Source organism: Nanorana parkeri, unplaced genomic scaffold, assembly GCF_000935625.1.
Source record: "Nanorana parkeri isolate BGI_ZX_2015 unplaced genomic scaffold, ASM93562v1 scaffold441, whole genome shotgun sequence".
NCBI classification, from domain to species: domain Eukaryota; kingdom Metazoa; phylum Chordata; class Amphibia; order Anura; family Dicroglossidae; genus Nanorana; species Nanorana parkeri.
Genome location: NW_017306709.1, coordinates 333,777 through 356,418, shown reverse-complemented (window position 1 = coordinate 356,418; position 22,642 = coordinate 333,777). Strand labels below are relative to the sequence as shown.

Below are 22,642 nucleotides of genomic sequence, written 5' to 3'. Positions count from 1 at the left end.
AACAAGATTTTTAAAACACTAAGGGCTAATTCCATCTTTCTTTCCATATTCCATGTTACCCCCGTAACATGAAGCCATGGTGCCATTCTGCAGGCCCCCACTCTCAAACCACCCCCCTTTTACCAGAATTGCTGGGTTATTTTCCCCGCCGTATTCCGTATGTTTTTGAATTTGTTACACCTGCACAGCCACAGGATCTGTCAATGGAAAAACTAGCACCGTGGCATCTGTTCCATTCTGCTCCAATCAGCAGGGGACCTGTGCATGGATCCCCTGCTGATCAAAATGGACACTGCCCAAGTTAAAGGGGCCTTTTAGTTCTCAATGGAACACAAGTGCGGTGACGTTACATTAGTCATTGGTCCATTGATTACCTTCTCCAGCTCCATAAGGTCCATATCTGAATATAGCCCTCCAGGAACAGTCAGCGGGAGCCTGAACATTGCACCCTTCATCCACTGATGCAATGCTTTGCAGTCTCCAGTGCAAAACATAGGTGCATTTATCAATTAAAAAACAAAAACGTAGAATATGCCTATACCATGATAGCTATGATTATTTACATGAAGCTGATTTCAACCATTAGAATTAAGCCATATTTATTACATTTATACCGTGTGTGTGTGTGTGTCACATACACTTAAATTGCAGCGTATATGTTTGGTGGATAATATAGAACACATCACAGCTGATCGGGCTGATAGAGGTGCAGAATTCTGTTATTACCAAGTGACGAGAGGGAGTGAAGCCACTTGTAGGAGAACGACGTGCTGTTTACTGTAGCACTGTACCATTCTATTGACACTGTGCTGTGCAAGCAGCTGATGTGTAGCCCTGTTTGAGCATGATATTGCTTTTTCTTTCCGTCAGTGTGGGCGTCTCCAGTCCAATTACACGAACTGATCTCTCTCAGTGGGCAATGGAGCTGCGTGAATCCCTGCTTCCTATTTTAGCATCTCTCCTCCCTTGGGAATGCCGTATAGATTTAAGACGTCGCAAGTGTGGTTGACGTAGTTTTGACGTGTAAATACTCATTTCCATTGACTGTGGAGGAAAGGTTCTTGTTTTTTTTTCCAGCCACAGACGAAAAGCCTGCTCCTGACATCTATCCGTTCACATAGCAACAAGGCAAAAGACAGATCTCCTGGTCTATTTTTTTCTTTTTTGGAATATATATTTTTTCGACCTTAAGGTACTGTTTGAACAGTGTGGACATTGCACAGATACATATCGAAATGGAAGGAAAATGCTGGCCCTACAAGTACATTGCTTTAGTGTGTGTCTTCTCATGCTGCTTAGGATTAGTGGCTGCTGTAGAAAGGCGATATGTGAATGAATGGGCTGCAGAGATCCCTGGAGGTCCAGAGGAAGCTCGGGCATTGGCCACTGAATTGGGCTATGACTACGCTGGGCAGGTAAGCCATAGAACCACTTTGTGTTAGGAAGTTGTGAGTTCAGTGAATGTGTATTAAAGATGAATTCAATGCAATTTAACTATTCAGTTCAGTTATCACAATGACTTATGTCTTAATGCTGTAGGCATGATATCATAACTTTAAATATGGTTTAATTAACTTTTGCTGTTTTTTATTTCACTCATATGCGTTGAGCTTAAACAAATCTGTGTTGTGTGCAGCAGCTAGTGGGAAGATGTGTGTTACTTATCCTGTTCATTTTTGCTAATACGCTGGGGCTAATCTTTTAAAGTGAGCGTTGTACATGGTGAACCAGCTTGCACGTCTGTTTGTTCTCGTTCACACCTGTGTGATTCTTCGGATATCGCACACTTCGGATATCGCACGACAAAAGAAATTCCATAATTTTCTAAGGGGGCCATTCACACCTATGCAATGTGCTTACATGCATCTTGGAAAATGATGCAGGTGCTTCTTTTGGTGCATATTTATCCGATTGACTTTGATAGGAGCACATGAAAATGCATGTAACATGAGTAAGGATGCTAGAGGGGTACTAGTTGTCTGCCCCCACCCCTCTAGGAACCTATCATTTATTTCACCTTCACTGGCCAAAACAAAAATGTATGAATATTCATTAACAGGTAATGAAAATGCACTTTAAAAAAAAAGCATGTAAGGATGATAGAGGGGTGCTAGTTGCTAGTATAGAAACCTATACTGTATTTCATCTTCACTGGCAAAAATAAAAACTCATGAAAATGCACTTTTGCAATGACCATAAGCAACAAAAATGTAATAAAAAGGCTTGAAATGCATGTAACAGGAGTTAAATTGGGTATATACAGTACAAATTTCGGCCGGTTCCTGATAAACTGGCCAAAATTCGAACAGTGGGTGCTGCTGTCAGCACCATTCTAATCGGCATCCCTTGATCAGCAGATCGAAGCGGCAGGCTGGACATTTTTTGTACAAATGGAGCTAGCAGCCAATCAGCTTCAGGTATTCTGACAGCGGCCAGTGGAATACAATAGAAACAGTGGGGGATTCCACATAAGCGTTGATGGAGGAATCTGTTCTATTCTCTTTGATCAGCCCACAGGTTGAACAAAAAAAATATATGTGTGTAAATCCAGCTTTTGGAGCTAGGGGGGTACTAGTTGTGTCCCCACCCCTCTAGCAACCTATACTTTATTTCCCCTGCACTGGGCAAAACAGAAAACAATAAAAATGCATTAAAATGAATAAAAAAACCATGCAACCAAAATGTGCTAAAATGCATGAAAACACAGATGTACAAGGGTGAGCAGAGACTAAATCTTATCAGTTGCTATGGGCATCAACCCTGCTCGTTTCTTTGTGTCATATTCCATTAACCATCCCTATACAGATCACCTTTTTTTTTAATGTACATCCCTGTTTACATGCAAGCAGCCTCCTCACAGGTCTCAGTTTATTTATATCCCATTGGTATTGATTGTGCATAGGTGGATGAGTAATTCTTCCATCGACATAGTGATGGCTTCATCATGAATATGATCTTTATTCCGGTGACTGGGCACATTGATTCAACACTGGTGTGAATCATTCAGCAGGACTATTGTAAATCAGCTTCCATTTAGCAGTCGGGGTAAATCAGACAGGTGGTATCACACCCCCTCATTGCTTGTGCTGTAATTGTGCATCTTGTTGGGGAGGCAGTTACAGTGTGTGAGCTCAGCTCATGGCAGCCCTCTCAGCTAGACATATGTCATTGTCATTAGGACTAATCTTCACAGCCTGTATCTAGAGCATATTATTTTACATATTCAACATGGCTGTGGCTTTTTTTTTTTCTAACTGTGCTGCACATCTGTGACAGCGATTACTAACAGGCCTTGGCATGACATATTACAGGCAGACCTTCAGTGCTAATCTTCTAATGCATTTTAATGTATTTAAGTTGTGGAGCTACAAGTCCCAAGAGGCTTTGCAAGATGCCGACAGCCACAGGCATGACTACTAGAGGCAGATGCATGACAGGGTTTGTAGTTTCAGCACAGCTGGAGCGCCAAGGTTGCCTTCCCCTTGATTTATGCAATATAAACATGTTAAAAAAACATGTTAAAAATACTAATAAATGTCCAGTAACATGTAGTCAGCTGGATCAAGGGAAGACGAAGAATGTTGCCCATAGCAATAAATGACATTTTTACTTTAATCTACCACACTGCACAAATGATAGCTGAAATATGATTGGATGATACAGCCAACAAGATCCTCAGACACATCACGCATAATGAAAATGTATAATAAATTAATGTAATACTTTACTATTTACTATACAAATGTTACAACACCAGAATAAAAAAATACACGTTATTGTAAATTCTAGTTAAAGGGTATGACAAGCCAAAAACCTTTTCTCTAGTTTTATATAAGAAGGGGAAGGATTTGAGCTCCTGGTGGGTTTTTACTGCTATACATGGCTCTGTTAGAGAGGTTTACCCTCACTTCCTGTCCTGCTGACAACAGTTTCACCATACAGGAAGTAAGGGAAAACTAGGACAAGTACACAGACCAAAATCCGAAAGTGGTTCTAGCCACTTTTACTAAGAGAAGCATTTTTATTTTTGTCTGTGTTGTAGTTGGAGAGTTCTCCTCACTTCCTGTCAAGGAAAACGGTGTCGCCAGAACAGATAAGTCTTCCTAACGAAGTCCTTTAATCTAGTCAGAAATGTAAAAAAAGTTAACTGAATCATATTGTCCCCTGCTGATTAATCAGCAATAGCAGCATGATTTGTCTTTACAACACTGTAATCAGGCTGTATATATTTAATAGGGTCACTTCAAGAGATACTCATATATGGAACCTTACTGTTCCGCTGAGACTTATTTGGAAATATCAGCTTGTAATAAATGTGGAACTCGACTGACATGTTACTAGTCCTTCTCGGATGAATAAAGAACAAGTGAAGGGCCAAAATAGCAGGCCCATTCTTTGCTGGTCACTTGTCTGAAAACATAGGCATACAGTCATGTGGTCATTGTTATAATAAAGGATCAAGGTACAGATTGGCTCATGCTCCCTGTCAGTAGAAATCATGTGACCAAATGCCTAGGCTTTTACAAATGTGACCAGCACCTTAAGGAGATTGGATCAGCAGTTTCTACAGAAACGATATAACAATTTAATTACTGTTTAATTTAATTTTATCCTCTAAAGAGTACATGGATATTGAGTGTGTTTGAATGAAAGTGAGTGTGAGAAAAGATGGAAGCCCTCAGTGGCATCACAAGTCAAGCACTCGGACATGGACCGAGAGCCCAACAGTGGCACGAGAGAGGGAGACCTGGTGACATACCTGATCCTGCCGTGTCAATATCCCCTCCTTTGTTTGCCAGTGTCCATTACCAAGATGGGTATCGGCAGTGAAGTATATCACCACGCATGCGTGATAACGCCATGACGTGGAGTCTCAGGTGGGCTCTGCAGGGTCTCAGATATGTGTGGGTTCTGAGGTGGGCTCTGCGGGGTCTCAGGTGGGCTATGTGGGGTCTCAGGTGGGTTCTAAATCCAGTGCATTATTAAAGTGACATTAAGGGCAAAAGTCCCCCCCCCCTCACAGTGCTAAAGTAAGGACTTACTTTAACTACCTGCTGTCCGGCCGTTGTAATTAAACGGCCAGACAGTGGCTTCTTGAGGGCGGGTGGGCGTCTTTAGATGTCCTATCCCGTTCCGCTCGTGCCTGCTGATAGGCGGTGCGCACGAGCGGGAAACCGGCTTTGAATGTAAACAGCCAGCGATGGCTGTTTACATACAAGTGTTCAGGCGTCTGTAGAGACGCCCGATCGCTTGTAATATGCGGTCGGGTGTGCGGGGCACCCCCCTCCGTCGCCGCCGCTGCTGGCGATCCCGGGCTCCGCTGTTCCCAGTGTGAGCCCGGGACCAGCACAGCAGCTCTGCGGTCGGAGATCAAACGGAGCTCAGTACTCGAGCTCCGTTTGATCTCCTCTCCTCTTCTGAATGCAGGAAGTGATGTGTATTACATCACTTCCTGCATACAGTGTCACTCTCCGGTACAGAAACCGGAGAGAAGCTGGTGAAGCAGGTCTTTGCTTCTTCGGCTTCTCTGAGGGTCCCTAGGTGACATTAGGTGTCTTAAAGACCCCTGATGTCTCCATAAAGAGGACCTGTCACTGCTAATTGGCTATCACATAGGGAGCTTGTTTGCTCCCTATGTGATAGCAATAAAGTTCAGTGAAAAAAAAAAGGTTTAACAAAATTTGTTACAAAAAAATGAAAAAATTAAAAATCACATATCAAAGCAATAAAAAAAAAAAAAAAATTTAAGTCCCCCCACCCCCACATGCACACGCAAACATGCGTCAAGCCCGCCTACGTGCGAAAAGGCCGATTAGATCGATTGCGCCGCACATGTTACATATCGCTGTGAATGTCGGAATGAGAGCAATAATTCTAGGGTCATCAATCACTGATAACACTAAACTGATGAGCGGTAAAAGCTTTTAAAGCGTCGGCTATGGTCAATGTTGAGTATGGTAGTTTTTTGCGATTTAACGGGTGCGCGCAGTTTTAAAGCTTCACATGTTTGGTGTCTATTTACCCGACGTGACTCTTTTATATTTTACCACAAAATTGGGTAATAATAAATGTTTTATAACATAACGTAGGGAGAATAGGTTTTTTTTCAAAAATTTTTGTACTTTTTTTTATTATACAGTAAAAAAAAAAAACCCGTAGCGGTGATTAAATACCACCAAAAGAAAGCTCTATCTGTCCCCAAAAAATGGTATAAAATGTATTTCTGTACAGCGTTGCATGACGGAATAAATGTCAGTCAAAGTACTGCAGTGCTGAACACTGAAAAATGGCCTGGTCAGGAAGGGGGTATAGACACCCCGGTCAGCAAGTGGTTAAATGATGCCTTTTAATCTGATCTTCTTCTTCTTTCCTCTAGTTTTTAGCTGTCCCTCCAGCGCTGGTGCGGGTCTCCGATCCCGCACCAATCTAGTAGATGAGGCAAAATTACTTCTTGGAATGGTCTATAATACGCTACAGGGAACCCATAAGAGCCCAGGCTCTTACCTAACGGCATCGAGCCCATGGCCTTTTTGGGCTCTGCGGGGTCTCAGGTGGGTTCTAATCCAGTGCGTTATTAAATCCTGAGTCCAGTGTGTTGCTAAGTCTTAAGTCCAGTGCGTTACTAAGTCCAGAGTCCAGTGTGTTACAATTCCAGAGTCCAGTGTGTTACTAAGTCCAGAGTCCAGTAGGTTACTAAGTCCAGAGTCCAGTAGGTCACTAAGTCCAGAATTCAGTGTGTTACTTAGTTCAGAGTCCAGTGCGTTATTAATTGCAGAGTCCAGTGCATTACTAAGTCCTGAGTGCAGTGCGTTACTAAGTCCTGAGTCCAGTGCGTTACTAAGTCCTGAGTCCAGTGCGTTACTAAGTCCTGAGTGCAGTGCGTTACTAAGTCCTGAGTCCAGTGCGTTACTAAGTCCTAAGTCAAGTGCGTTACTATGTCCTGAGACCAGTGCGTTACTAAGTCCTGGGTCCAATTTATATACTGTTCTGCAGCGCTGTATAATGTATTGCTGGGATTTGTAGTCCCCCTACAGCCGGTGCCATTCTGTATTAGAGTGTAAGCTCCTCTGTACAGAAACTAATGTGACTGGCTCAGTGTTCGCTGTACAGCCCTGTAGTATATGTCAGATCTACATAAATGTATAATAATAGTGTGAGACTGCGGGGGGACCACAAGTACCAGCATGCTATTGGCAGCTGGGGGGGGCTAGCCATGTATGCTGTATGGGGCCCCATAATTTCTAATGGCGGCCGCACCGGGTGACACCCACCCTGGTGCTGCCGCTGGAAGCTCTCCATAGCTGGTCATGGGTGAATCCAGGGCTATGCCACCAATTAGGTCAATCGAGGTCACTGCCTCAGGGGGCACTTATAGCGGTATGGTGGGGGGCCAGCACTGAGGTTACAATGTCCATAATGGACCCTTTGCCCTCAGTGCAGCTCAGTAACTGATCAACTCGCAGGCTCAGCGTTAATGAGCTTCCTGCCTGATCACTGTACCTGTCACACAGGCAGGCGCAGCAGCCAAGTCTTTTCAATGACCCAGAGCGCAGAGCACAACAGTGCAGACTCAAGATCACTGAGCACAGCACTCCAAGCCACTGTGCTAGCCTGTGTGGCATACACAGTGGCCTGGCAGAGACCTTTTAACGGGCTCCATGTCACTAAGCTGGCTGACAAGTTTTATGTTCCTTGGCTCCATCTAGTGGCCATAATGTGCTGCAAATCTGAAACTCAGACATTTGCAGAGCTGTTTGCTCTGTGAACTTTTCATAAATACATCCCTATGTGTTCTTTTATCCTGGAGTGCAACTTGTAAATTGACATGGGGACTTACTTTGAATGATAGCAGACACCAGGACAAATAGAGAGGGTGAATCTCACTAAGGGGGCACAGACAACAATAAAAACCTGACAGGTGTTCTAATCCCTCTCCACTCTATCCACAACTAGCAAAGAAAAAGTTTGGGCTTCAGCTGCACTTCAAATAACTGGATTGATTTCTGTTTAACTTGTGTTGGGTCCCATTATTGCATATTGCTGGATGCTTGGATGGCAAGTAATACAATAATATATTACTTTTGTAGTGATGGAAATGGTTTATTGAACCATAGTTCAAAATGTCACACTTCAGCTTTGGCCTCAGGTTCCCCTTTCACTGCTTTGCAAAACATTTTTACCCAAACTTTGTTTGCAGCTATGTGCTATTCATATTAGATTAACATATGAAGTGTTTGCTTTAGAATAAATTTAGAAACTGTTTAGAGCATAAACAAAATGAAATATGTACTTTCAGGGAAGCCTGTGACACTCATGTGGTTGCACGGGTTCCACTAAATTGATGAGCCAAGCAGTAAAATACTGAAGTTAAGGACTACACTACCATTATGGTCATAACCTTGTTACTGTTTTAGAAAAAAATAGACAAGTCCTGCGGGTTCGAGATTCATGATTTTAGCTAATCTTTGTGCACATTCGCCTAGGAGACTTTTTTAAAATCACAATGCACTGCAAGGCCTTTGAACTTTGGAACAGGCAGGCTTAGAAGGGTCAACAAGTGAGCTTTTGGTTAAGCTAGCCCCCTCACTATAAAAGGTGGGGGGGGGGTCACACAGTAGCCAAAAAGTCAGTGAATTGCTGTAAGGACAGGATAGGAAAAGCTGACAAACTGTATAGGGAGAGATTAGGGTGAGTTAGGCTCTTTTTTTACATGGGTGCTGTCAGTTCCGATCAGCAGGGGATCCATGTATCAGATTACTCCCAACCATCACAATCAAGTTTGCCAATATAGAACTCTAGTCCCTTTATGGCTTTGGTTCCTTTTGGGGGTAATCAGATGTAAACAAATGCACATCCATTTAGATCCGGCTGCCTATAGACTAACATTGGCTTTTCAATCAGAACCGTCTGAAAATCTGACAAGCAAACCTGGTCAGATTGCCCGTCTGAGCACTATAGGAAATTGTACTTTAATTGTGAATGCTAACTCATTGGGTAACATGCTCTGCTTGCTTTGGTCTTATTATTGGGGTTTTTTTAGGTTTCTTTTTATTTTGTGGTCAGTGGATACTTGTAGCTGCTGTCCTGTCCATACCAAAATTTAGTTTTTGCTACACGGCTTCCTTTAAAAACAGACTTTTGTTTCAGTGGGTGCAATATTTTGCAGGTTCCTATTTGTTTTGGGGGTATATTGTTTTTAATTTTTTTTTGCATTGGCACATGTACCCCATGGCAGTGCCCAGCTTCCAATGCCTTTTGTTTTACAGTAGTTTGCCTATTAGCCCAAACAAATGGGAAGAATTTACCAAGATTCACCAAGCCTTATCAAGACCATAATGAGATTCACCACTAAGATTTGTAAAATTTCAAACAAGATATGCCAGACCCTTGGTGAATTAACCTGCACAGAATTGCCCATCAGTAAAAAAAAAAAAAAGCAATCTCTTTGTAAAAATAAACTGAGCAAGGGTAAACCAAGAATATAAAACTCTTACAAAAAGATCTTCCCATGAATATGGATCCTTACCTGTTCTGCTCTGTATGTGTGCTCTCAGTCAGCATGCAGTAGTGCAGAGCACAGGCAAATAAACAATGGGGTAAATTTACTAAAGGAATAGAGCATGGTTACTTCATAAAATATATTACCCCTTAATTACCCTTGTACTTTATCAGGTAAGTGAACACAGCTTCTCCATGATTACAAAGCTAAATATATAGGCAAAGTGATAATTCACTTTGGTAAGTGAGCAGTCTCTACTCCTTTAGTAAACAAGCCCGATGTTTTTCAGGTACATAACCCTAGACTTCATATTTGTTATTTTGTTGCAATAAGAAGAGACAAATTAACAATGTTCAATATTTAGATATTTCAACAACACCTCATTTTCAATATGCATTATATAACATTTTTGTTTTAGGGGTTTAGCTACCCCGTTGATTGGAGGGCTTTAACCGAGGCTCCCCTGTGTTAGACCTCTGCAAAAATCCACTGCTTCCCCACAGAGAACAAGTGTCCTTCTTTGCAGCATCCAGGCATAAGACAATCTTTTCTACTATGGCTGTGGCTGCTTTGTAAGCAACAACTACAGCATATACTAACAACAAAGGGAGGAAAACTCATCAGTTATCAGGGGCAGTGTGTAGTGGTAGAATCAAGAGGTACAGAGAGTGAGTACAAGTGGTGAAAAAGTCGACAAGTGGGGTGGACGGTGCACCACAGTTCTGCTGAAATAAAAAACAGAAATACTGCAAGTGTAGGCTGTGCTTCCCGTGTTTTGTGCAAAGAATACATGTTATTTAATACTTTTTAACTTAAAATGTTTACTCGCACTGGTTTCTAGGGCATTGTGGATGGAGTGATCCAGTATTGATGGCTCAGAATTATCATTAATTCTTAGTAATTTGTATTAGGGCAAATGTTATAATCCCCCTTCCTCTCCTGGCACAATAGGTTGAAACTATTGTATATTAATGCAGTCATTGTGCAAAACCACCAATTCCTGCTGCTATCTGCCATGCGATTATTGCATGCTAACTTCCATACTGCTAAAAATTTGTTGCTATGACAAGCAATGACAGTTCTTCCTTTAGACCCGTTGATAGGTAACGCTAGGCTGTAATAAGGTAAAGATACTATTATGAAATTCATAACAAACAAGCAACTCTCAATTGGCCTTTTGTATAAGTATAACCAGGTTAAGAAAGGGTACATGTAACAGTAATGACACAAGGCATGATTACAGGTAGTGCTATGAGTTTGATATCTCTTTAATACAATCATGATTTAGTGATTTTCTATCCACAGTAATACAGCAGGCTTGTTTAATAGTCTACATCTTGATTTCAGGGTCAAGGCTGAATAATTTCTTTGCTTTTCCATTATGAAGCTTTCATGAACATACATTCCACCTCCTTTTCCTTTGTGCTGCCTATGCGATAATTCTAGTCTCCTCTGTTTGCTTTCTTTTGCAAATACAAACACTGAGTGGGGTATGTACTGCTACTGAAAGACAGATGATATTTATGTGAACTTTGCTCATTGCTCCACAGAGTCTGCACTAATTCATCCCTATTCATGAAGTCAATGTATCACTTGACACAGTGTTGTCCAACAAAAAAAGACCCTTTTTTAGATCATATAGGTACTAAACTACAACTTAAATCTCCTTCACCCAAATAATTATTTTTCGGCATGTGCTTCAAGTGGTGTAACTGAAAAAAAGAGGTATGTTTTTTTAAACTTTACATTGCAAAAGCCCGTACGTTTAACACAAATGAAGGATACTTTCAGCCTAATTCAGTAAATAGCACAAGGAGCAAAAAAATAAGTGTAAAATGTGTTAATCTATAGCAACCAATAAGAATTCACTTTACTGAAGTCAGTCTGGTACAAGATGTTGCTATGGGTATGCTTTTTAACTTTCCACTTAAAATGGACCTCAATTTAAAAGTGAAGATTTTTACTACATGTTATAGGGGATACTTATAAATGTAAATTGTGCTTAAACAGCACCCTGACAAACTTACCTTACCTAACCTTTGACCTAAAGTGACACTAAACTCAGGAGTTAAACCATAAAAGTGCATTCAAGTACCCTAACTATTAACAAAAATGTATCTTATTTATGCATCACTCAGCTGTAGATCCTCAAATCATCTCTGAATTAGTAAAGGAAAATAGTTGTAAAGTAGCTAGTGCCACCACTCCAAGCGTGCTTCTGTGATGGACTACAATCTCATGTTTAGTTTACTCATTTGTTTTGAGATTGTAGTCCATCATGGGAGTGAGCTTGGAGCGGTGGCTACTTTACAACACACACAGGGACCATAGGGAACAAAAGTAGTCACCCTCCAGAAGGAAGAACAGTGTCAGCACTAATTCAGAGATGATTTGAAGTGATTCAGAAATAGGATACATTTTTGTTAATATTTAGGATACTTGAATGCATTGTTAAGATTTAACTCCTGAGTTTAATGTCACTTTAATTTTTTTCCGAAAAATAGCACGGCACTTCTTGGTATGTGAGGGTGCCTAGGCACTCCAGTGCCTACAGCCTCATAGCTGTATACTGTATATGCAGTGATAGAGGCACTGCTACCTCTGTCTGATATTTGGAGTGAGATATGGTGATGTCACTACTGTGATGCTTGCTGGAGAGGTATTTTGTACCTGGGGATCTGTAGTGCAAGCATCTTCCTGCTCATACATAATTCATTCTGTGGATCCATGCTTCCTATACCTTTCCTGATGCTCCTTAAATATTCCCCCACCATCAGATAACCAGTCATTAGGGAGGCAACTCTGACATGAGGAAGCAACCAACATGGTTGCCACTACATAAAGAAACTTCCACACACGAACATAGTGCAGAACAAGGCATGGTAAGTCAGTTTTGGGGAACAAACTACAGGGAGCCTATAGGCAGTACTGTTGACTTGTCCTTTGCCCACTACTTGCCTTTTGGGTTACAGCTTGCACAGTTAGGTCCTCTGCAAAATGTGTTATTAAATAAATGCATACATTTGTTAGGTTTCATAGCATTAAAGAGCAACTGAACACTGGGAGCTGTGCCCACAAAAAGACAGCAACAATGAATAGTTACCGGTATTGCATATGGTCTCCCTGCAGCTGATCTTTTCCCCATTACTAACTTATCATGCCTTGTTCTGTGCTGTGTCTCTATCTATATGGAGGTGACCATCTTGATGTAGGCATTGCTTTGCTTCCTCATATCAGAGCCTCCATCAGGGAGAATGGAGAGCAGCACAATAGAGGCATCACCACATCTCAATCCAGATCTCTTGAAAATAGCAGCCAGGCTCAGCAGTGCCTTAGATCTAACAGCTATACAGCTATAAGGTTGTATGCATAGGCCCCCTCACATACCAGGAAGAGCACTGCTATTTTTCAGGAACAATTTCAGACAAAGGATACATGTTTCAGCATGCTGCTTAGGCACAATTAACAATTACAGATGTCCCCCTTAACATAGCAAATCATTACTTTTTGAGGCTTGGAAAAACCTTTTATGCCAGCAGCAAATTTTTTAGTCAACAAGCTTACATTTTGCGTCAGTTAAAGCGTGATCTACCAGTACCAGTAAAAGAAAAGTGCAATGACAGTTTGAACTGTTTTTTTATTTTTGACACAGCATGAGTCAAAGAGCATTAATGGCAAAAATAATTTGTGTAGAAATTTACTTTTCCATGAAATGTCTCTCATAAAACCATGACGTCACCGTAACTAGGAATGAGTAACTGGCTTTATGTTACTACAAGGGTGATATGACTCTGTGCAGAGATAACATATTCTATAATTAATGAGAGTTCCCTGCCTGCAGCTAGTAATGCAATAAAACCACGCTCACGAACAAGGACAGAGGCTACATAAAGCAGCCAATGTGCTATAGCTTATTATATTGTACCAACATTCACAAGCCAGTATGTGTGTTTTCAGCTTAATTACCACAGAGACTATAATATACAGTATATCTATATACATATGTAAGTCATAGTAATTACAGGAAAATATGTATGTGCTGAATTATTGTATATGTAGAAAAAGGAAATTGGCATTGATTCTTGGATGATGCTTACATTTATATGAAAACTGCCTGTTTTGAGATATATATATATATATATATATATATATTTAAAGTACTATGATTTTCTTATTTTTTTTTGCACGATTTTTATTCTTACAGATTGGATCACTTCAAAATCATTTTCTATTCAGACATAGGGAACACCCCAGGAGAATGCGGAGAAGTGCTCCACACATTACAAAGCGGTTATCTGATGATGATCGGGTAATTCACAGCAATATTAACAATGTTACAGATGTTGGCTAGTAGGAGGGTGGTTATTATTTGTAACTGTCACATTGGTCATAAGAGCTTAAAGCCCAGCTTCATCCAAACTTTCTTGTTTATTACAGGTATTTATACAGTGCCGACAATTTACGTAGCGCTTTACATACTGCACACTCACATTAGTCCCTGCCCTCAAGGAGCTTACAATCTAAGGTCCCTATTGCACACACATACAAGGGCCAATTTAGACAGGGGCCAATTAACCTTCCAGTATGTGTTTGGAGTGTCGGAGGAAACCAGAGTACCCGGAGGAAACCCACACAAGCACAGGCAGAACATTGCAAACTCCTTGCAGATAGTGTCCTGACCAGTATACAAACTGGCGACCCTAGTGTTGCAAGGCAGAAGTGCTAACCACTAGCTTTGTCTTGGATAGAATAGAGAGAAGTCAGAGCTTTAGTCAGGTTTTATTGCCATCTGTGTCCAACATATAGGCAATACAGACAAAAACAAAAACACATTTTTAGTAGTGGGGATTGGGTTAAAATTCAGACAATGTTGTTGGAAATTGCTGACTATGCCTTCCTTTCCTGTGATGCCTGCACCCCAACTATTTTTATATGGGACAGGAAGTAAGGATAAACCTGTCCAATGGGATCAGAGATGGAAATACGATCCTGACAAGTTACCAGTCTATCTAGAACTAAAAATAATGCTGACTGGAGGCTTTTTGGCTGAATTGAAGGCTTGGTTAAATACATAAATATGTCCTAGCATCAGCCTCCTGTAATCCCCTGCACAGCAGCACCCACTGAGAGACCACTGCTTTGCATAATTAACTATTAAAACATAGTTACAGGAGAACATAGCAGAATAAGGGTGGACACAGCATTTGTACAGAATGTGCAGCTGTACAAGGGACTTCTGGGATGTAGGGGCCCTTCAGGACCAGTGAGATATGAAAGGCATTCTTTCTCATGCTCTGACCTTGAACAGGGTATGTAACATCATTGTTGTTGGGCAACAAGCACCATAATAAATTCCTGCCTGACTAGCATTAAGACATGCATATTATTTCTCCTTTTATTTCCTCTTGATACCATTTTGACAAAAAGTTGAGGGGATGTTCAATGTCTGACCCCAACTGAATATTATGAGCCAAGAGAATCTTCAGGCATCACAGAAACTGTTTTTTACCTGCATCTATCTATATACAGTGAATAAGTGTTTGTATTTGAGCATGGATTGAATGTGGGTAGCCCAATTATAGTTCTTGCATGGAATAGCCCTTTGCTAATTATGTAGAAAACTGTGCAGAATTATGACCTTGTCAGTGTACTGCTTCTCCTTCATTATCTAGTCCAAAGCTGGGGAGAAGCATGGTGACAACACTGCCTAACGATAGTAGAGAAAGTTGAGGTCACCAAAGTCACCAAAGTGACTATGCTATCTGGCATCGGTGCCTACATAACAAGATTGGCTGGTAGGTAAAACAGTTTATATATAGGTATATCAGCTATGTGTATGGCCATTGGCAGAACCACCTAGGCAAGGAAACCACTTCCCCTTATGAAGACAGTTGGAAAATGTGCAGTGGTTTTAGAGAGTATATCCTCATGAATTTTGCATTTGTTGTAAATTTCAGGTTTCGTGGGCAGAACAGCAGTATATCAAGCAAAGGACAAAGAGAGGCTATGTGATGAAGACAGACTCAGAAAACCTTTTTAACGATCCTATGTGGAAAAGTCAGTGGTATTTGGTAAGTGTTGTTTTGAAGCCATTTCAAAGCCATTCCATTTTCCTACAGCAAGCCATAGTTATTTTTCCTACAGCAAACATGTCGACCGGTTAACTTTAACTCAGCTCTCCCCAGCGGCATATAATTACCTTCCTTTCCCTCCCAGCTGATCCGTTCAGCCAACGGGAGTGCAGGGAAACTCCTGTGTAAGTTTGAGTTGTAGCTTACACAGGGGTATGGATTTCCTGTGTGATATTGCTGATTGGCCCGAGTCATGAATTCATTATGTAAAGCACTTCTTTTTGCAAATATTGCAATATATTTATTATCTAGGAATGCCATGCCTCATGTAAAAAAAAAACTGATTCAGTAAAAAACTTAGGAATGTGTTCATTTGAACAAGGAGATACATGAATTTCAGCATTTAGGTGGTTAAAGCTTTTGAAAGCCTGCATAAATATTTCATACTAAGCTAGGTAATTAAAAATGAGAGAATGAACCAAATGTACAAATGTCTCAAAGAGCAGATTGCCCATAAGCCCACTGATGAGTTACACAATTGTATTTACATTTTTTTTACTAAGAATCTCAATATTTAAGCTGTACTGTGCATTGTAGTTAAACACTTTGAGGTTACATCACTGATATAAAAGAGTTATTGCTATATCATGTAACCCACCCTGTCTGCTGTTCCTGGAACAGATTAGCTGATTTTGAAGAGTAAGCATAGCAATTAATGCATTTCTGCCAACTATTAAAGAATATGCCCACACATTTCACTTACCATGCGCACAGTACACCTGAGGAAATTTAGAATGATTTAGCCATTTTGTTTTTCTTGGTGAATAACTTCTTTTCTATAGCATACTGAAATACCTATTATGATAATCCATTAAATAAACTGTTTGAAAGTCTCACTGCAGCCAATACTAGTTTGACTAGTGCATAGTCTCTTTGCAGATAGGCTGATTTACTAAGGCCCCATTTACACTTGCCCTGGGGTGAGTTGGCTCACAATTTGCTCCCGCAGCAGTTCGCATTTAATCGGACATGCTGCTGAGACACGTATACCATGACCTGGATAAATGAGAACTTTACAGACAGGTTTCCATCCATACAGGGTTTTTGTACACGTTGTGAAGTTCAATTCCCCATTCTAATTCTTGTTCTTACGTTCTCAGAGAGACACAAGAGTCAACCCAACGTTGCCAAAGCTGGATTTACATATCATACCAGTCTGGAGGAAGGGAATAACTGGAAAAGGCAGTGTTATAACAGTTCTCGATGATGGGCTGGAATGGAACCATACAGATATCTATGCAAATTATGTATGTTTAAATTCTATTTCTGTGAAAGCATCACATGTATAACAGAATACTTGTTTATATCAGTTACTATCTGTTTTTTTCCTCTGACTCCAGTGTGTCTAAGAATATATTGTATTTAAATTTCCCTGCATGCAATATTTCTCTACTGAGGCTATTATAATTCCTATCTCTGTTTAGGTCCTCAGAGGTTTTCCTGCCCACATCTTTAGTCACACTTTCCTTTATATAGAAGAAGAGACTAAAAAATAAAACTGTCTAGTGGTTCTAGTAGTTTTATTCTCCTATAGTTTCCAAAAACTGACTTGTCGGTTTTGGATGGACTGACCCTTTCATGAAAGAGTGTATTTAGACATTATGCTGCACTGGACACTTCAGAATGATGGCACCCCTTTGTACAACCTATGCCTACCCCTTATGCTAGTATGTGTTTTTGGAGGAAGCATGGTATCTGTTTGTTTATATTCACAGCTACTTTTTAACTGTTACAGAACAATAAACACGTTTCAAGTTTCTTGAACTGTAGTGAGTCTCAGTATACCCCGCCCCACCCCACCTTATCCCTATAGTTCAATAACTAAATGTATTATATGACAGCTTACCAGTCCGTGCATGAGGCGACTGCATTTGTTTTCTTTTTTCTTGGATTTCCACCTGGTCATTCTGCCAGTAACATACTTCCTGTCCTAGGATGTCCATGCTAACTTACTGCACTGTATCTAAGAGGAAGCATTGGCATTACCCTAGGACAAAGAAGTGTGTAAGGACTACAGAGTCCTCATCTCTATAGCATAAGGAGAGGCGTTCTGTAGTGCATAGAGGTAATCTGAACAAGGCAGATAACACTGCTAGAGATAACATTACAGAGTGCACAGGAATGCACTGATTTTTAACAGGCATTTTCTTCTGTTTTAATATATACTGAACATATATAGCAAAATGTTAACTATTGTATATTTAACAAACCAAACGAAGCAAATAAAAGATAATTTTTAGGGTTTACATACACTTTAACCCCACATTTATAATTGTGGCCATTAGAGGAAACAAAAAGAGGAAAATGTATCAGTTTATAATTGTTCAGGTTTGGTGCGCCTTGTAACCTTAAGCATTTTTTAAACAGGTGCCAATAAAAATACAGTCCTCCTAGAGACAAAATGTTACCCTAATTTTCACATTCCTAGGCAGAAAAATACATTGGATAAAGTGGAGGCTCATTTTTGTTTTTTTGTCAGTGAGAAGATTGCAATAGAACTTAGTGGTTATGCTTCACATTGTATTAACCTGATGCTTTGTATTTCAGGATCCAGAAGCAAGTTATGACTTTAATGATAATGACAAAGATCCGTTCCCAAGATACGACATTACAAATGAGAACAAGTGAGTATCCATGGAAACGCTCATTACGTTGTTCTGCATTCTTCTTCAACAAATAGACAAATTGAAAGAGCATTTTGTTACATTAGAAATATACATACGACTGTTCTTACCATAGAAATGCAAATTGTTTTTTTTTAGGTATTCATGCTATTTTGAACATTTGTCATTTGAAGCCCTGTTTTTCGGGTTTGTTAAGTTATGTAGCCCTTATAAAAAAAGTATTTACCAGAAGAAAACTTTTCCAAGACCCCCCCAAATTAATCCCCATACTGCCACAATTATGTATAATCTGAATTACATCTATGTTTACTGTGCAAGCATCAAATGCTCACATAAGTGAATGCAATGTTATTAAAGTTTTCAGCTATCCAAAACCTGTAAAAAAAAAGTCACCATTGTGCTAATTTGTGCCTTCATGACCCCAGCTCAATCGGATCTTAATGTTACACTAACAATTTATTTCCTGTATGCGTAACAGTATAGCAGCAAAAGGGGAATATGGTGGGGTAGACTACAAACGCTAAAAGGTATATTGTGCAGAACTGATTATAGCCAAACTGAAAAAAAACATTGTGAAACGCAAGGGGATTTAGAAAGATAAAACATTTTATTCATTTATTTTCCTTTCTTTTTCTCTTTCTGTAGTTTTTCTTTTCTATGACTTATTCACTGAGATTCTATTTACAACTCTGGCCATTAAAGAAAATGTATCTCCCAATATTCCTCATAAACTTGTCCAATGTAGATTATGTATGTTTTATTTAATTCATGTTTTAATTTTTTTTACATCAGTTAAAGATTGTCCATCATAAATATGGGGTTTAGCAGGCATTTCTATTCCGCTCTTCTTTGGAAGGGTTTTATCGTGTTACTATTTGATGCTAGGGATGTACTGATAAGCTACAATCTAATATTATAAGGTTATGTCAAACAGATATGGGTTGCTTTAAAGTGACACTAAACTCAGAACTTAAATCTTAAAAATGCATTCAAGTACCTTAACTATTAAAACAAAAAGGATTTTGTTAATTTACCCCTTAAATCATTTAAATCACTTAGATCCTCAAATCATATCTGAATTCATGCTGACACTTTCTTTCCTTCTGGATGGTGGCTACTTTTGTTCCCCATGGTACTTGTGTGTTGTAAAGTAGCCACCACTCCAAGCTTACTCCTGTGATGGACTACAATCTCAATACAAATCAGTAAGCTAAACATGGCATTGTAGTCCATCACAGGAGTGAACTTGGAGCGGTGGCTTCTTTACAACACACACAGTGACCATGGGGAACAAAAGTAGCCACCCTCCAGAAGGAAGGACAGTGTCAGCACCAATTCAGATGGTTTGATGATCTTGAGCTGAGTGATATACAAAAAAGGTACAGTATTGTTAACAGTTAGGGTACTTGAATTCATTTATAAGATTTAATTCCTGAGTTTAGTGTCACTTTGAGACTTTGCATATGCGAATTCCATTTATGAATTAATACTTCTCCCCTCCTGCACCTCCTCATGTTGATTAAGCCCACAATTGGGTGAAAGATGAGGTTCCAAGTGGGGATTAGTCTTGTTTGCCTGGAACAATAATGTTTTATCCACAAGGAATTTTATGGTGTGCCGTATTTCTTTCTTTTTGATTCATGGACAGTGTTTGGCACGTGGACACACCCCTATCCGACATGAGCACACAACAGCCAGCATAGTGGCTTAGTGTGCAAGCCTCGGGAGTTGCAGACTTTAGTTTTTTCTAGTTTTTATTATTGCCTGTGTCCCCCTTGGAAGGATTTTTCTTTAATTTCCTCTTCCAGTGATAGTGGTCACCAAGACAGAAAGTTATGGAAATGTCTACAATGGAAATTGTTTAAAGTACCCCTTTCAGTAGTCACACAAAAGTACAGAAACTGTGACACAAAGCAACCTAGTTATAGGCGCTAATGTCCTATAATGATGACTTTCACAGATATATGGAAAGCCATAAAAACGGTAGTTGCACAAAGCATTTGTGAATGAGTGCTAGATTTATCTGGTAAATGTCATGGTGATTTTCATAAGAAATGTGTTTTTGAGTACTGCTTCATCCCATGCAGGATATAGATGCAGAGATATATCATTTATAATTCATTCCCCAGCAGCATTTAATAGATATCAGTGAAAATATATTTGCAGCCATTTTCTGCTGTGATTTATTATTCAAGAGCAACTTCAGGCAACAGATAAAAATAAATCAGCAAACTGCCTAGTGCTGTCCAGGAAATATTTGTATATAAAGATGATCAACTACAGCATAGTGTATAGTAAAACTGTAAATTGTGACTCAGCAGTGCTTCGGATGTTCTACTCCTTCCTTTAAACCACATATTCAGGAAACACTGGAACGTTCCAAAAGTAAGGAAATTAATTTCATATGCCTTTAATCTGAGAGCTTTCTTCCCAAGGGCAATTCCAAGAGGACTTAGAGCATGCCACACACACAGCTTATTAGTGAGGCTGCATTGGGTCTGAAGAGAGGTGTATGAACCAGAGAACACATTGGCCAGCATTTTCACATATTCATACTAAGGGCCAAATTCCATAACTAAAACTAGAGCTATTCAGTGGTTAGGTTACGTCTCCTAAGTAACTTTCAATGCATAATTTTATTGAATTGGATGACTAAGCTGCATATCATCTGTCTTCATTTTTAGGCATGGAACAAGATGTGCAGGAGAAGTTGCAATGGTTGCAAACAACAACAAATGTGGAGTTGGTGTTGCTTTTAATGCCAAAGTAGGAGGTAATATTACATTTCAATTTTGTGGTTATATATTTAAATGTATTTATATTTCTTTCTATGTAGAAGTCGCTATGAATGTTTGTGAAACTTATCAGAAATTAGACTAGATTCCCACCAGCGGCTGTGCTACAATGCACAGCTGCTGGTGTGCATTAGCTGTTACATTGGCAATATACCAGTTTTTACCGTTTTTTGTGACATATCAGCGAAGGAGCGATGCTATTGTACCACATCGCGGCCTGCTCCACATACAAAAAGTACTACATGCAGTACTTTTTTTTCAGCAAACACAACTTTGGTGTGAACTGTGCCCATCCATGACAACTCAAATTGCATTTGGTGTGCATGAGCCCTTAAAGCTGTTCCCAGTTTAAAAAAAAAAAAAAAACTACCCTTGTAGTTGGACTACCCCTGCGCTATAAGGGTTATCTGCTTATTTTTTTATATATTTTTATATTTATTGTACCTGCTTATGTCTAGGGTACAAAGTGTCAGACAGCACAGTGGTGTAGTGCTTAGCTCTTCCGCCTTGTAGCACTGGGGGTCTCTGGTTTGAATCCCAGCCATATCAGTATCTACAAGGAGTTTGCATGTTCTCCCTTTTCTTGTGTGGGTTTCCTCCCACACTCCAAAGACATGCTGGTAGGTTAATTGGCTTCTGTCTAAATTGGCCCTTGTTTGTATGCATGTGAGATAGGGACCTTAGATTGTAAGATCCTTGAGGGCAGGAACTGTGTAAAGCGCTGTATAAATTGCAAGCGCTATATAAATACCAATAATAAATAAACATGTGTAAATCACTTTTACTTATATGATCCCTGCTCCCGCTGGCTCCAAGATCAGCGCCGACAGACCCTGTTCCCCCTCTGGTCAAGTGATTAGAGCCCTGCTGACGTCATCACGTCTAATGCAAGGTCCACGGGCCTTTATTATATTGGAGGATGCCGAGGGACAGTTTATGGGGGAAGAGAGGCGAGCACCGGCCACTGGTAGAGCAGGACTCAGGCAAGTAAAAGTCCTCTTTACCATACCCCTATATATTACCAACAGGCAGGTGACGCCTTTATTTTGCGGGTAGCCTGACTGTAAGGGAGGTTTTTTTTTTACCCAAAGATAGGCATTCAGCTCAGTTTTCTAAGCGTAAAAGTACAGCATAAGAAGTTCTCTTTTTACAATTATGAATCGTTTTACAGTTCATCATCATGGCAGGGGGTACACAGGGTAAAGCAGGCCATACACCAGTGCCACTTTCATTTGAAAAAAATTGTTTTTCAGAAACGTTTGTTCAATTTTCTCATAGCTAATGGGGTCAAATCGACGATCATTTTCATCTGCAGGTGATGTAAAAAGTTGAAGGAGCAGGATGAAAGTTTTTTCTCTAACAAACAAAATTCTAACTGTGTACAGTATGTGGTTTTCGTTTGGTAAACTCCATTCATTCCAAAATCGAATGTTAAATTCAAATGGTTCTGATGACATTTTTCATATGAACGGTCATACTAAAAATTCTACCGGTGTATGGCCAGCTTAAGGCTATTGAAGATCCTGCCAAAAGCTTATGTGTCTACAAACATTTAATCACGTGCAAGGTTTAAATTGCATATGATGCGTTTCT

The 22,642-nt window shown here is 40.0% G+C and overlaps 1 protein-coding gene across 1 annotated transcript in view; it reads left to right on the top strand.

The window, feature by feature from the left end:
• The first annotated feature begins 1,123 nt into the window (after nt 1–1,123).
• Nucleotides 1,124–22,642, top strand: part of PCSK1 (proprotein convertase subtilisin/kexin type 1) — a 39,169-nt gene continuing 17,650 nt past the window's right edge. Inside the window, exons 1-6 of the mRNA XM_018560230.1 lie at nt 1,124–1,415; nt 13,704–13,808; nt 15,457–15,570; nt 16,731–16,877; nt 18,178–18,254; nt 20,939–21,027. Coding sequence (XP_018415732.1) covers nt 1,236–1,415; nt 13,704–13,808; nt 15,457–15,570; nt 16,731–16,877; nt 18,178–18,254; nt 20,939–21,027 — 712 coding nt within the window. The 5' untranslated portion in view covers nt 1,124–1,235. The remainder of the gene's footprint in view (nt 1,416–13,703; nt 13,809–15,456; nt 15,571–16,730; nt 16,878–18,177; nt 18,255–20,938; nt 21,028–22,642) is intronic.